General features: G+C 37.6%; 1 protein-coding gene across 1 annotated transcript; it reads left to right on the forward strand.

Moving 5' to 3' along the window:
* Nucleotides 1-6,374: 6,374 nt before the first annotated feature.
* Nucleotides 6,375-13,331, forward strand: LOC122078920 (probable protein phosphatase 2C 5). Its single transcript, XM_042645126.1, has 8 exons — nucleotides 6,375-6,714; nucleotides 6,822-7,186; nucleotides 7,298-7,469; nucleotides 7,561-7,778; nucleotides 7,894-8,001; nucleotides 8,119-8,244; nucleotides 8,342-8,574; nucleotides 12,769-13,331. The coding sequence occupies exons 2-8, from the start codon at nucleotides 6,977-6,979 to the stop codon at nucleotides 12,974-12,976; spliced, it is 1,275 nt and encodes a 424-aa protein (XP_042501060.1). The 5' UTR covers nucleotides 6,375-6,714; nucleotides 6,822-6,976; the 3' UTR covers nucleotides 12,977-13,331.
* The last annotated feature ends 1,539 nt before the right edge of the window (nucleotides 13,332-14,870 follow it).

Here is a 14,870-nt window from a genome sequence, read left to right on the forward strand (position 1 = left end):
AAAAAGAGGAAAAAAAAAGGCAATTGAAACAATACTTTTGGGGACATGGACAGAAACTTACCTAGCACATACAATGCATTATCGTGGTGAGACCACACATCTCATTATGTGAGACGGCGTATGTTGGAATCTACACTCTGGCATTGTGCACATCTTTTTCCTATATACTGGTGTGGACGTGTGGTGACCCTTTTCAGTTACGATTTGTTTTTGTAATCATTATTTGTGATTTCGTGCTTTATTTGTTCTTCCTCACTAGGGGTGTCAATTCCTAAACCGAACCGGTAAAATCGGCCGGACCGAACCGATAACAACATGGACCGAAGCGAACCGAAGCCTTATTGGTTCGGTTCGGTTTCGAGTATTGCAACCCCAAAACCAAACCGAACCGCACCGAAAACCGGATGAACCCAAAACCAAATCGAAACCGGCTCAAAACCCAGACCGAAATCGAAACCAAACCGGTAAGAAACCGAAACACTCCAAAATTCATTAAAAAAATCAAAATTTGCATAGTTTTGTATACATTTGTATGGAAAGTCGAATCCAAACTAGACCAAAAACCAAAACCAACCCGGTTACAAATCGATTTAAGAAACTGAAGTTCAGCAGTTCAACATTTGGTTGTTTCCTAATGGCTCCATACCGGTTTAAAAAACCGATCCAAACCAAAATGAACCTGATAAATCCAAACCGGTACCAACCCGAACCCAAGCCGCACCTAAGCCGACACCGGAGCGAAACCGATAAATCCTTAATGGGTCGGTTTCGGTCAGTTCCAAAGTCACACCGAAACCGGTGGAACCGGACCGAAACCGCACCAACCCAGACCGTTGACACCCCTATTCCTCACCACCAAAAGGAAAAGAAATTATCATTTTAACATGAAATCAAGGATTTCACAGTTTTAGCATCAGTATTTGTTGCCGGTGATATCAATACAGATTATGTTATGTATAGGCTGGCCGTAACAGTTTGTATCAGACTGATACAAGATCAAAACATTGTTTTAGATAAATAATGGATGTCCGATCCAAATTAAAGTAGATCTGATATCGATATTGGCTATTCACAACTTTCGAAAGGTTGATAAATATCCCCCCTCCCCACAATAAAAAAAAAAAGGGAATTGAAGTAACCTTTAGGAGACACAGACAGAAACTTGTCTAGTGAGAACCCCACGACCCCTTTGGAAAAAAAGAGGGTTGGGAATGGGGGGAATGCATTATTGATTCAGGGGATGAAGGTACTTGAGTGAAAGGTTCTCCTTCCAATTGCTTTCTTCTCAAGAGCCAAACAGTAGAATGTGGGATTTGAGTTCCATGATCCATGTTTTTTTTTCCGGCAAATTCCATGATCCATATTCACCTCCTAGTAGCACCTTGTGCGGACCTTGAGACCTACCAAGAAGATATTCCAAAGCTCCAAATTGAGTATCTTTTTGGTGTCCGCTGCCTGCACCGTTTCAAGAATCAATATTGGTCTTTGCTGATTTCAATCAAAATCGGTTTATCTGATTAATCAGATCCTGAGTTTCAAAGCCTGTCTGTGGCCAATGGACAGCCGCTCTTATAAGGAGTTTTGCCCAACTGACCGGAAATTTTTAAGTGGAAAAATCACAATGGAAAACAAGAAGTCATTGTTGCTGTTTTAATTGTGGAAGAAAGTTTTCTGTTGAGGAGTACCAGCGCCCATATGTCTGTTCTCTCTTCTTATTCCTATAAAATGATTGAATCAAATGAGAGGCATTGATTGGTTCTTGTGCAGGTTTAGGAGTTGTACTCCCAGATAGAAAACACTTGAGTATAGTGTGTATCATGGTCTGATCTCAAGATATAATCTCTTCATCTGTGTAGTGTGTAAGCCATGGTTTCAAGAATTGGATTGGAATTGGCTATGATCGATGTTGATTTTGACCCATCTGATATATTCAATTCGCACTAAAAAACCTTAGAAATTCTCTGTTTTTCAATTCGAGAACTGATTCCAATCCGATGTGGTAGGGCAGGATTGTCATTGACCAATTCCATCCTTTATTCTATGTTTTAAAACCCTCATGTAAGCTACATTGCTATATACAGATTGTCAGACTGTCCTAATAATATGGTGAGAACTTCATGGCCAAGGAGGGAGGTCCCTAGTATCAAATTGGTTCATAATTTTTTTTTAGTTGGCCTAGTATTTATTGTTGTGTACTTTTTAATTTTTTGGGTAAAAATTGTTGTGTACTTGATAATAGCTTACTCTATGATTGGAGTCTATGATTGGAATAGAGAAAGAATATTTTAGACTTACCATAATAAGGATGAGACTTAATGATGAGATTCACCTTTTACTGTGTTCAATCATAATGTCGAAACAATTACACAAGGATAAACTAAATTCTTCTATCAAAAGTTCTCAGATCATCATGGTATGGGCTCCAAATTCGTCTAGTAATAGCATTTTGGGTTTTTTCCATGCAAGATCAATCGGAGAGGATCAATATTAGCCCGATCTAATTCTTACAACCCTATACACAATAGATGCACCTTCCTTGTGGGAATCATCAATGAATTTGGGAATCATCAAGGAATTGTACGGTTAGATGATTCATATATCAGAGCATAACTTAACTTGATGATGTGAAATGGATCAAGTTGAGGGTCCTCAGAGTGTGCCACCAGTAGTTTTGTTTGACGTCCTTATACATCTTTGTACTTCTTGGGTGGAGTGAGTACTCAGAGCTATATGTTTCCTGCACTATCTTGTCTTGTATCTCTAAATCATCGAGCACACACAATCTACCTCGAAACAATAATGCCCCATCGCTGGCTAAAACAAAGTCAGGGTTATTCATTGTTTGCTCTTTAATCTTAATTCTGATCCGTTGCAACTCAGGATCCAAAGGTTGTTTCATTATTGCCTCTTGCCTAATAGACGGATGCACCTGTAGAACTGCCAGGGATACAGTTAACCATTTAATGCTTTCTAGTTGATGTTCAAGCTCTAAGGTTGCTCCTTCATATAAGAGGGTTTCATCCATTAGCATCGCCTCTTGTACGAGTTGTGGGCTGACTGTTAAGTATGAGAGTGATGTAATGATTAGTGGCGAGATTCAGTTGTGGAACCACATTTGTCTAAGGAGAGAGAATGTTAGTTTGTGCCCAATAACTCATTATGTGAGAGGATGTGAGAAAGAATCCTCCCCTTACATCATGGGGATTTCTCTTATGAAAAACGAAGAAAGCGATACCCAATAGAAATGACAAATGGTATATTATAATTCTCATTGGACTCATTGGACCATGGTTCAAAGATTCATAATTAACAACCAAATCGGCCTGAACCCTATAAACCGGGCTGGAAAGGAATCCACCGTCCAATTCCGATTCCTCAAAAATGCATTTGACCTATCTTATGGTGTCATCATAATAATCTTACCAGTTTTACTGATTGTGACAAATGATAGGTGTTGCACATGCCTAATAGACAATGCCTAACCCATAATGCTTAATCCATAATCCATAATCATAGACTATCATTGGTAAAACATTAATAAGTGAATAACACTGTAAGGGTGGGTGTGGATTTTACATATGGACCACCCTCAAAGTTCTAAATTTTTTTCATGACCAAATTGCTTTTGCTTCTTTATGTAACAAACCCATGCAGCTTACTTAGCATATATTGATTATGATGATGATGATGTTGAAATAAAAAGGATTATAATTTCAGTGCAGATCCGAAGGACCAAAAGGTCAAGTTGCTCAAGAGTGGTTGTGAAGTTGCCGGCCATTATAAGTTAGTCAAATGGATCATCAATCACAAATTCATTTCACCTAAGACATATTTGGATTTAGATCCGATCCAAACAGTGTTTTAAGGCTGGCTGAGGTCAGCCAGTTGGGCACGAAGCTAGGCTATTTTTGAAGGATACGGATCCTCTCCAATGATTCTCCCTTCAACTTTTATTTAACTACGCATATGTATGCTTGGGATTACGTGCACTTAGATGTTGGGCAATAAAACAGAAATCGAAATCGTTTAAAATTTATTTGAAATTGGGATATTAAAATCGTTAAATAAATGATTTGATTTTAATTTTTATCCTTCATAGTTCGTTCATACCCTGAATTGAATCGAAACGAATCGAATCAAAATTAAACCAATTTTAACTGGAATGATATTGAATTGAATCGAATTGAAATTGAAACAGTTTTAATTGAAACTAAACTAGTAAACACTCTTAGGTACCGTTTGACAACGTTTCTGCTGTTTCTATGTCTAGAAATGTCAAAAACATAAATTCACGTGTCTGGGAATAGAAATGGGTTTTTATGTGTTTGATAAACCTTATTTCTTGAAACGTTTTTCACACACATTGTTGTTTGATAACAACCATTTTTATACTGATTGGGATCACAGGATGAAATAACAACCACTTTTGTACTGATTGAACACTGTTCGTCTCAAAAAAGGAAATACAGTCATGCATTATGGTTAAAATTCAGGGAAGGGTTAAAATCCCCCTACTGTTCTTGAAACAAACGATCGAAGGGTAACAGAGCAGTTTGAAGGTGAGCGTACCCAGTGAACCGCTATAAATCTTATTTTCTAAATCCTACAAAATAGGATGTAAGAACAAACAATGAATCGACAACCAATCCAAGCTTTCCGATAGGGAATATTTAGGGTTTCAGTAATTAGGTCGAACCATTGTAACAAGGGGTGTCAATCAGTCGATTCGATTTGGTTTTGGTTGGGTTGAATTGGTTTCAGTCCAGGAATGAGGGAGATCAAAACCAATCCGTTAGGGAACTTTGGTTTTTGGTCGGTTTCGGTCCGGTTTGGTTTTGATTTATTTCGATTTTTTAATATTGGATTAATACTGGTTTAGATCAGTTTATTATTAGGCTTAAACCATAATGAAATCTTACATTTATAACTTATAGTGACAAGATTTGATGGGGGAAAAAAAAAAACACTTTAAATTTATGATTAAATCATGGTTTATCGATATGGGAAAGATAACTAATATTGAAAACCAATGAATAACAAATTACTAAGAAGATAATCAATATTGAAATTACAAAATGAACCCTATTATCTAATCATTCATTTAACTATCCAACTTGTTTTGGACAATGAACAAGGAAATCAATGGAAGCATTATTACAATTTACAAATCAATTTATTTATTTATAATCTAATATTCAATGATTTATAACAATTTCCCTTACAATAAAATTTTTTCTTACAAATATTGTGAAAAAATGGATAGTCAATTCACTAATTTATAATCTTATAATCATTTATTTTTTTATTGGTTTCATTTGATTTGTTTATTAGTCGGTCGATTTGGACAAGTTTTCAGCTGGTCCCAACATACCTCAGTCCAAGACCAATCCAGTAAGGATCGGTTTGGTTTGATTCAGGTTTTATCGGTCGGTTTCGATTGATTTTATTGGTTCGGGCTAGGTTTTGACACCCCTAATTGCAACCCTACCTTGCAGATCAATGGAGAGAAGCAAAAGGGAAGGCAAAACCAAGCACGATTCTTGCTTGCTCTACACTCACTGAAGTTGCCTGAAGCTTGTGGAACACAAATATGAGGTAGAAGATAATATCGATTATGCCTCTTTTGTAGACTTACCAAGGGTTGTTGTACAACTCACATGACATAGAATTTACAGCAACATGAGCGAATCTCTCCAACTGTGGAAGTGACTGATGAGGCTCACGGGAGCTCCTTCGGCTTCACGAGTTGTGCGTGAGAAAAATCGATTAAGGATTGCAGAAGCCTGAAATAGCAGAGGAGTACGTTTTCTTCACAATCGCATAGTTCAGTCTGGGAGAAATAGGATGCTTTTTTTTATTGGGCTTGATATAATAGTGAGGTGGAACAGTCGTTTCCAAAAACGACGAAACGAGTTCGACTTGTTTTGTCTTGTTCGTTTCTTGTACCATAAATTGATAAAAATTTCAATTTTTAATTCTTAAAATAGTTGAAACGAAACACTTTTACGAAACACATTTTACCCTATTTTTCCGTTTCCAGGAATAAGAAAATGTAGAAACACATTTCTAGAACGTTGTCAAACGGTACCTTAGGGCCCGTTTGATAACATTTCAAGAAATGCGTTTGATAAAACTGTTTCGTTCAACTTGTTTTCAGCAAATAGAAATTGAAATTTCTACCTATTTATGGTTTAAGAAACAACTCAGGCAAAACAAGTAAAACCACTTCTGAAAACGACTCATGATCATTCTTTTGCTAGTTACTATCGACTTCCAAAAATATGACTTATCAAATACTTTTAATTTCGTTTCTATTTCTAAAAACTCGCATTACTCCCGTTCTCACCGTGGATTTTTCATTATTTCGTTCACCGCTTCACCCTTTTTCAGTTATTAATTTTGAAAGACTCTCTCTCTCTCTCTCTCTCTCTCTCTCTCTCTCTAAATCCATTTCTACTGGTAATGTCAACTTTCTAGGGTTTCGTACTTCACTGGTTCACTCTGGTTTTCTCCGCTGTATTTGTTAAGGAAGACTTGTTCAACCGAGGAGCATTCAATCGAAGGTCTGGTGTTCATTTTGAGTTCAGAATCTAACAGACGAAGTTTCCAATGGCCGTAGAGATGAGGGATTTGTGAGCTTCTACATCTCTTCGTTGACACGAAATCCCGATCGATTTCGAATTGCGAGAGGAATGTGGTGTTTCACATTGCAAGGTTAGGGTTTCTATAATTTGCTTAACTTGACCTTTTGTGCGTTCTTTTGATAGCTCTTGTGTTTCAGTTTGCTGTTTTGTGGCGTAATTTATTGCGCTGTAATGTAGATTGTAGGTAGGGAAAATTTCGATCAGTTGGTTGACACATATGGTTTTGGTCGGATTAAAATGTCGAAATCGTGTGAATGGCCCTTACGATATTCATTTGAATGAATTAGGGGGTTCGTGCGAAGGTCTTAGATATGTCTGAAACATAGATTGATATGAACCGGAACGAAGTTTCAACGATGAAGCCTCCCTTGGTTCCACTCGCTACCTTGATCGGTCAAGAGCTCAGGAACGAGAAGGTTGAGAAACCTTCCATCAAGTATGGACAGGCTGCTCTAGCCAAGAAAGGGGAGGATTATTTTCTTATTAGATCAGATTGTCAGAGGATTTCGGGCAATCCAGCATCGTCCTTCTCAGTATTTGCGGTACACTCTCACTCTCTCTCTCTCTCTCTCCCTCATCCCTCCGGTTTCTGCCTGCGCATAAATTGTTCTCAAATTTTCCATGTTGATAAATAAGTTCGTGTTTGTTGGCAGATCTTTGATGGGCACAATGGCATTTCAGCTGCTATATATGCCAAGGAGAATCTACTAAACAATGTCACGAGTGCGATTCCTCAGGGCATTGGTAGGGAAGAGTGGCTTCAATCCCTTCCTCGGGCATTGGTTGCGGGTTTTGTGAAGACTGACATAGAGTTTCAGCAGAGAGGTGAGTATGAACTGTTTGTTTAATGCTTTTTTATGTTGCCCGTTTTGTTTCTGGTGTTCTTGTGATTGATTTATTGGTAAGCGGTCAACAGGAGAAACATCTGGTACAACAGCTACCTTCGTAGTCATTGATGGATGGACGGTGACAGTTGCATCGGTAGGAGATTCACGATGTATATTGGATGCGCATGGGGGTGTGGTTTCTCTTTTGACGGTCGATCACAGGCTAGAAGAGAATGCTGAAGAGAGGGAGCGTGTGACTGCAAGTGGTGGTGAAGTTGGAAGACTTAATGTCTATGGGGGTACACAGGTATAAAAATTGAACATGTTCACTCATGCTTCTTGCTGGAAGATCTCCTCATGTTGCACCCCTCCCCCCCTTCTACCATATAGGATAGAAATTTAACCACATGCTTTTTTCAAAGGTGGGCCCCCTTCGCTGCTGGCCAGGTGGATTATGCCTTTCAAGGTCAATTGGTGATATGGATGTTGGGGAATTCATTGTCCCTATACCACATGTGAAGCAAGTTAAGGTGAGTGATTTGGTGGAAGGCTTGGAAAATTCCTTTTTTAGTTGTCAAGTTTGCTTTTAGTATGGTGATGTTTGAACTTTAAAGTTGTTATTCTTACTGATTTTATGGTTTTCTTAGCTTTCAAATGCTGGGGGAAGGTTAATAATTGCTTCTGATGGAATCTGGGATGCCTTGTCATCTGAGATGGCTGCACAATCTTGCCGGGGTTTGCCTGCCGAGCTTTCTGCGAAGCTGGTTGTGAAGGTGATGTATAACTTTGGTTATGTTAATTTTAGCACAGTTCATGTGCCTTTTTATTATACTCTGTTCTGATTCCCTCTTATTTGCTTTACTTTTTTAGGAAGCTCTAAGGTCCAGAGGTCTGAAAGATGATACAACCTGCCTAGTTGTTGACATCATTCCACCTGAACATTCTGTTCTACCACCGACTCCAAAGATGAAAAATAATAAACTTAGTTCATTTATTTTTGGAAAAAAATCTCAGGATTCTACGAGTAAATCAACTAGCAAACGTTCTTCTGTTGGGGTTGTGGAGGAGCTATTTGAAGAGGGTTCTGCAGTACTTGCTGAAAGGTATGAATTATCTTCACCTTAGTTAGTTTGTTTCCGAACATATGTGCAGTATTCATTAAAGCAGATCCTGTTTTATATGCCCATTTCACTTTTTCATGAGGTCTTGTCATAGAATCTTCAGGAGTTAGTGTTTATTCTACTTTCATGGTCTTTTGATTTTCTCCCTTGTCTTTGCGGTCAACAACTAGAGGCCTTAGCACTAAGCCAAGGTTGACTAATTATCAAGCTATAACAATAAAAATTGTTACCTTATCACTTGCAATGTACAATATAATTAACTATTTATCAAGTTATGACAGCCACCACCACCCCCCCACCCCCCGAAAAAAAAAAAAAGAAAAAAAAGAAAAAAAAGGAAAAGAAAAAGAAAAAAAATTTAAGGTAGTTATCTATGTAATAAAGGAAGGTGATGTTTTGGAATATCACATGATTACTATGAGAAATCCATTTTAATTGTTTTTTAATCGAAACTGTTTATTCCAACTCAAACTTGGACTGCACAGTAATGCCAAGAGTACCGGTACACATGCATGGGCTAATCTACACCATGTTCGGTATATGTGCCAATACAAAAAGGGGTACTTGATTGAATTAGATTTGAAATTTGACATGTGGCTAATCTAGACCATGTTCACTCTATCCAACAGCTGGAATGGACATATCATTTGTCCATGTGGCTGAATATGTCTCGTGACATTTGAAAAGATAACAGACCTTTGCGACAATAATAATTCACCTAAAAATTATTATCATTCACTATATGAATTTCGGTCTACTTCAAATGGATCAAATTTATTATAGGTGATTTCATGACAAATGCATTATGCATCCCCCCATTCATTGTTTTATTTTTTATTTTTAATGCCAACATAATCCCGGACCAGGAAAATCCTGCGTGAGATTAGCTTGCGACGGGATTGCACGAGAAGAACACAACCGGTTAGAGAAAACCAGATAACTCAATTGAAACAGATCAGTTAAGTCAGAAATTCTGGTTGATTAGTTTACTAGGCAGGGTGGAACAGACCAATAAAGTTAGATGGAAATCTAATGATTAGATTCAAAGTAATGGAGCAAACCTACTGGGAGTAGGAAAACTCAAAATCTGTAGAATCAATGGACTGGTAGGGTTCCAAAACAGGATTCAGTTAAGAGTTTATATAGGTGATTGACAGCAGAAAATCCCAAGAAGAAATCAGATTCAGAAACTCAGGTTTTGAGTTGAATTGAAGTCGGATTTCAGAAATCGATGAGAAAACTAACTGAAAACTGAATCTGATTTTAATACTTGATCAAGTAAATTGATGGAAAATTCTAGTATTGTTTAAACTTGGATAAACTCAGTAACCAGAAATAGAAATTGATATATGAAGAGAAAAGAGAATTAGAGGGAAATTTTAGAATTAGAAAATAAGAAAAAGAAGAAGAAGGAGACGGAGGAGAGAGTTCGGTTCTGGAATGCAAATCCTGTATGCACTATGCACATCTCTATAGCACCAAAACTCTAAAGAAAGTTCAAAATTCTTTACTCAAATCATACTTAATTGATGGGGGTATATTACATGCATATCTAGAGATTTTCCGAAATTCCTAAACTGACTCATTATCACTCTCACTCATAGACTACTTATTAATGTAGAATGGTATTGAGTGATCAAAACAGTACCAAGAACAAGATCAAAATAGAGAATAAAATCCAGATCTAGGAGTAATCAAATAGAACAAGATTCAATGGTCTGATGGAACTGAAATTCAGGTCGAGTTGTCTATTCAGAAGATAGAATGGTTGCTGAAAATATCTGATCAATCCACAGGTTGGATTAGAATTTATGCAGAAATTCTAGTAGCATTGGGATGAGGTATACCAGTAATTTATCCCTCAAATCAGAAAAAAAGAATATGAGAGTATGACGAACAATCGATCCAGATCATAGACTATGAAATTCAGCAATAAAAGATTGTTAAAACCAGTAAATCTATTCAATATTCAGATGCACAGAACAGTCATTAAGATATAAGGGCAGAATTGGAAATCAGAAATAAAACCAGATCTGCAGATCAGATAATGGAGAAATTCTGGTCGAGTTCCTAAGACTAAAATTTTGTGATGATTCTAATGGCTGGATCTTCTTAATTTTAATTCATATGAAAAATCCCTTGCATATGAATTCCAGGTTCAGAATACTAGTTGCAGAAACTAGAAGATGACTTACTTGTTAATGGAGAAGAAGATGAATAAAGAAAAAGAAAAACACCAGGGCTTCACACCGCAAGGTGGTTTGGAAGGATCAAACACCTGTGAGCCTTGATCAAACAAGATAGAACGCGAGGGATTCTTCACCAATGGAGGAGGAGAGTAGTAATAGCCTTTTCATCAATCAAAATTCGTGTACAATGCTGGTATCCCTTACAAACTTTTATAAAATCCTTGACTAATAGGGTAACTTAAACTGATTAGCAAACTTAAATCATGAAGGCAACTGACTCAGAACAGGTAAAATAATGAAATATAGGCTAACTTAAACACTAAATAACAAATAAAATAAATAAATATATTTTACTTAAATAATCCTGTATCCCTAGCCTATACCCATACTATAGGCCCATTAAAGTGGGCCATTACAATGAAAACCAATCGGATCAAAGGCCCAACACATACATAAATACATAACCCAACCCAAAGCTATTTCTAATAAAAAAAGCCCATTTAGGCCAACCTAAACACTTGAACAAAAGAGAACCAACTTAAAACCTTAAAGAAACTAAGTTAAGAGCAGAATTAAGTAGACACACTAGGCCATGAGTTGGCCTTTCTTGGCCTTCTTTCTACCCCAGCTGTCAAGGCATCGCCTCGGCATCCAGGCAGATTTTTCTGGATGGCGCTTTGGTTGCTTGTTGGTGTCTCCTTAGTTTTTGAACAACTATGCTTCCTACGGATGTAGGTCTTTAGATCCACATTACTTATCCTATGTACTAACTTTTCGAAGGCCCAACCTATAACATGACTACCCACAACTTAAATTCAGCCCATTGGATTGCCACCTTCCCCTTGTGGACCTTCTAGATTTACTTCTAGGCCTCCATTCGGGATCAATGTCTAATGCTGATTGCATCAATCAATCAGGCCTCACAAAATTCATTTTTCTGTAGGTAGATGGATTGTTTTATTCAATGCAACGAAAGTTTAGTTTAATTGATCAATCTAGGTAGGGTTTGAGAATCGATAATCAAGCTGATCTGTTGGAACCTTGACTCAATTCTGCATTTATGTCACATTTAACTCTGGATCTAATTGTAGACTCAGATATTTTAATAAGAAGCAATGAGGTTAATGGTTCTTCCTAGAATAACAGAAGAATCTACTAAAGTTAATCCTTTCCCTCTAGCTAGTTGTTCTAAATCCTTTCCCTCAACCTATTTGTTCTATATAACTGTCTCTATGAGACATTTGGTAGTCTTTCTTGAGCATAATTTGAACCATCAATTTTGGAGGGATAGGGTAATAAATGAATGTGCAGGAATTCAGGTGAGAGAGAGCAGAAGAAGAATTCATGCAGAAGCCACAACAATTTAATTTCTCTATTGGGGCTGTAAATAGTGCTGCGGAAGAGGAGACTACGGTATTAGTGCAAATAATAGAGAATAGAAAAGAGATTAGGCTTATATACCATTTGATGTCAGCAGACTTGGTCTTCTCATCTTATGGATGCATGTGATTATAAATCCCGTGAAATGATAATGTGGCCACAACAGTTGAAACCTACTGGTTTGGAGACCCAATAGTTATCAGTCCTTGTACGATATCTTGGTCTCCCATTCTGTTTTCTCAGAGCCTTTTTTCTTCTCGCATGATATATCTTCCTTCAAAAAAAAAAACAAAAAAACACTCTTGGAGCAAGGCAGATCAGTCATTTTCTGTACTACTGCTCTGCTAGTTAAATGTTTTTGAATATGTTGCAATATTCACTGATTGCTCTCACTGATGTTTTACACTGATACTTGGTCCAAATTTCACTGCAATCTACATCTATGTACCATGTTATCTACCCTTTTTCTCATGAGCCACTTCATGTTGCTCAGTATTTGTTTCTTTCCTTTTTGGAGGGAGTGGGGTGTTATTTGGTGGGGTTTTAGTTGGTTTCTCACTATTCATTGGAATCAAGCATCTCTGATTGGTTGCTGTGGTGTTGCAAGGTTGGGTAAGGATTTTCCCAAGACAATTTCTGGGCTATTCAGGTGTGCAGTCTGCCAAGTGCATCAACCACCAAGTGATGGTTTTTCTATCAATTCTGGACCTCTCTTCTTACCTCCACCAAGTGGTCCATTCCTTTGCACAAACTGCCAGATGAAGAAGGATGCAATGGAAGGAAAACGGCCAAGCCGGACGACAGTGACCACATAGTTGATTTTCTGGTAAATGTCATAGTTAATAAATGTTTATATAGATATATATTTTTTCTCTTCAGCAGTGTAGCCTTGTTCCTTGGAAAAACACTTGAGAGATTTAAGAGCTCACCACTGAAGAAGGTTTGCTTTGGGTATTATTCTTGGCATGTGTTTTGTCTCCTTCCTGTAAGAAGAAAAGTTTATGTAGGTTCTGTCAGAAAGTCGGTGTTGATTCTAGTTTGTGTCTGGTTGAAGTGCTAACCATAAAAGTGTACTGCTGTATGTGTGTTTATGTGTGATAGTTTTCTGACAGCTTGAATTTGTAAGTAACATTTGAGATGTGTGATGACAGCATATTTTCCAGTGCATCAGATCTTTTCTCGTTCTTCATTTATTAGTTTCAGAGATTCAGCAGCATTGTAGCCATTTTTTTTTTCTCTCCCCTATTTTTGCCCCTTTTTCATGCTTTTACCAGCAGCTTTTTTTTTGCTAAAAGTTATTTTGTTCAACTTGCACATTTTTTGTCTTCCTTTATCTATGGTCATCAACCTGATAGAGTTGATACACTATGGCAGCAAGTTCTTTTTACAATAACCACCCCAACCCCCCCAACCCACCACGGAAAATAATCGTCTATTTTTCTTCATCCATGTTTTTCTTGTTTTGCTACCTTCAGAAGGCGACATGTGACATTATTTTAAGTGAACGGTCAAAATTGCGTAAAAAACCAAACTAGATGTAATAACTCTCATCCAACTAAATTAATCTTGACCGTTGATGACACGTGTCATCATCTGCAATTAGCAAAACACAAGAAAAACAGGAAAGGGAAAAACAAACGATTTTTATCCACCCAATCACACATATAAGAACCATATTCCTTTATAAGAAACATTTTTCCAATAAATAAAAGGAGCAAGAGAATCCCATCCACTTGTGTGGACATTGCGCCATCATATAAGCCAATGTGAAGGCGCAGATATGCATTTAGATGGGGCAGAACGGTCTTTTCATTTCCTATCTGTGTCTAGACATAGAATCACGCAAACGGAAAGGGTCGTTTTCCGAATGAAAATTTACGGCAAGTCAACAACGATGACTATTGATCCACATCGGACCAACACAGTGGGTCCCATGGTCTAAAGGTCGTGTGTATCCCAGCGCCCCCTCGATTGACTGGTGACTAGTGACTGGTGAGATAGGCATTAGCCACTCGTTATCGTGGCTTTAACGTTGGCGTAATAGCATTCCTCTCTAATAAAAGTCTCTACCGAAGCATGACTCATGAGTAGAGCGTTGAACCGTCTTTGATGGATGCTAATTGAATGGTCTATAGACTCTGTACTTGCTTTCTTGTCCCAATCACTGAAAAAATGTTTCCAGGTTGATGCTACTCACATCCTATTTAGTACGTACACCTTTATGTCTTGAGGCCCTGATATCCCCTCGCGTTAGATTATAAATGAAAACGATGTGTGGTGGGACCAAGGGAATATATTGCCACCATTTCCCTAGACCTATGTTATGGTTGTGATTAGGGGAGGGATTTGGGCCTTTCATTGGGATTGATGCGGCCAGGGGTGTTAATTATGAGTCTACACTGGTAGAGCTGATCCAGTCCAATATATTTATGATTCAAACCTGATAGGTTTATAAATAAGTGTTCACGGTGCAGGTAGCTAGCTCAGTGGGCTTTCAATCGAATAGACGCATTTATACGTTTGGCTTGAATTAACTCATTGTAACCCGACCCAGCCCGATCCCCTTTTTTTATTACATAAAACTCTTATTTTGCCACCACTAGTAAAAAACTAATTAAACTTTCTTATCATTTGCTTTGTAATATGATTTGATTAACTAAGCCTTATTTTGTAAGTTGTAATGGTCATAGTCTCTTTTTTTTTTTTTTT

This window comes from Macadamia integrifolia, chromosome 1 (genome assembly GCF_013358625.1).
Source record: "Macadamia integrifolia cultivar HAES 741 chromosome 1, SCU_Mint_v3, whole genome shotgun sequence".
Lineage (NCBI taxonomy): Eukaryota > Viridiplantae > Streptophyta > Magnoliopsida > Proteales > Proteaceae > Macadamia > Macadamia integrifolia.

What these genes read in the sequence shown, in the direction of transcription:
- LOC122078920 (XM_042645126.1), top strand. Translation starts at nt 6,977, where the DNA reads ATGAACCGGAACGAAGTTTCAACGATGAAGCCTCCCTTGGTTCCACTC. An exon ending in CTGCGAAGCTGGTTGTGAAG is followed by an intron (nt 8,245 to 8,341) that starts GTGATGTATAAC and finishes TTACTTTTTTAG; the next exon opens with GAAGCTCTAAGGTCCAGAGG. An exon ending in TCTGCAGTACTTGCTGAAAG is followed by an intron (nt 8,575 to 12,768) that starts GTATGAATTATC and finishes TGGTGTTGCAAG; the next exon opens with GTTGGGTAAGGATTTTCCCA.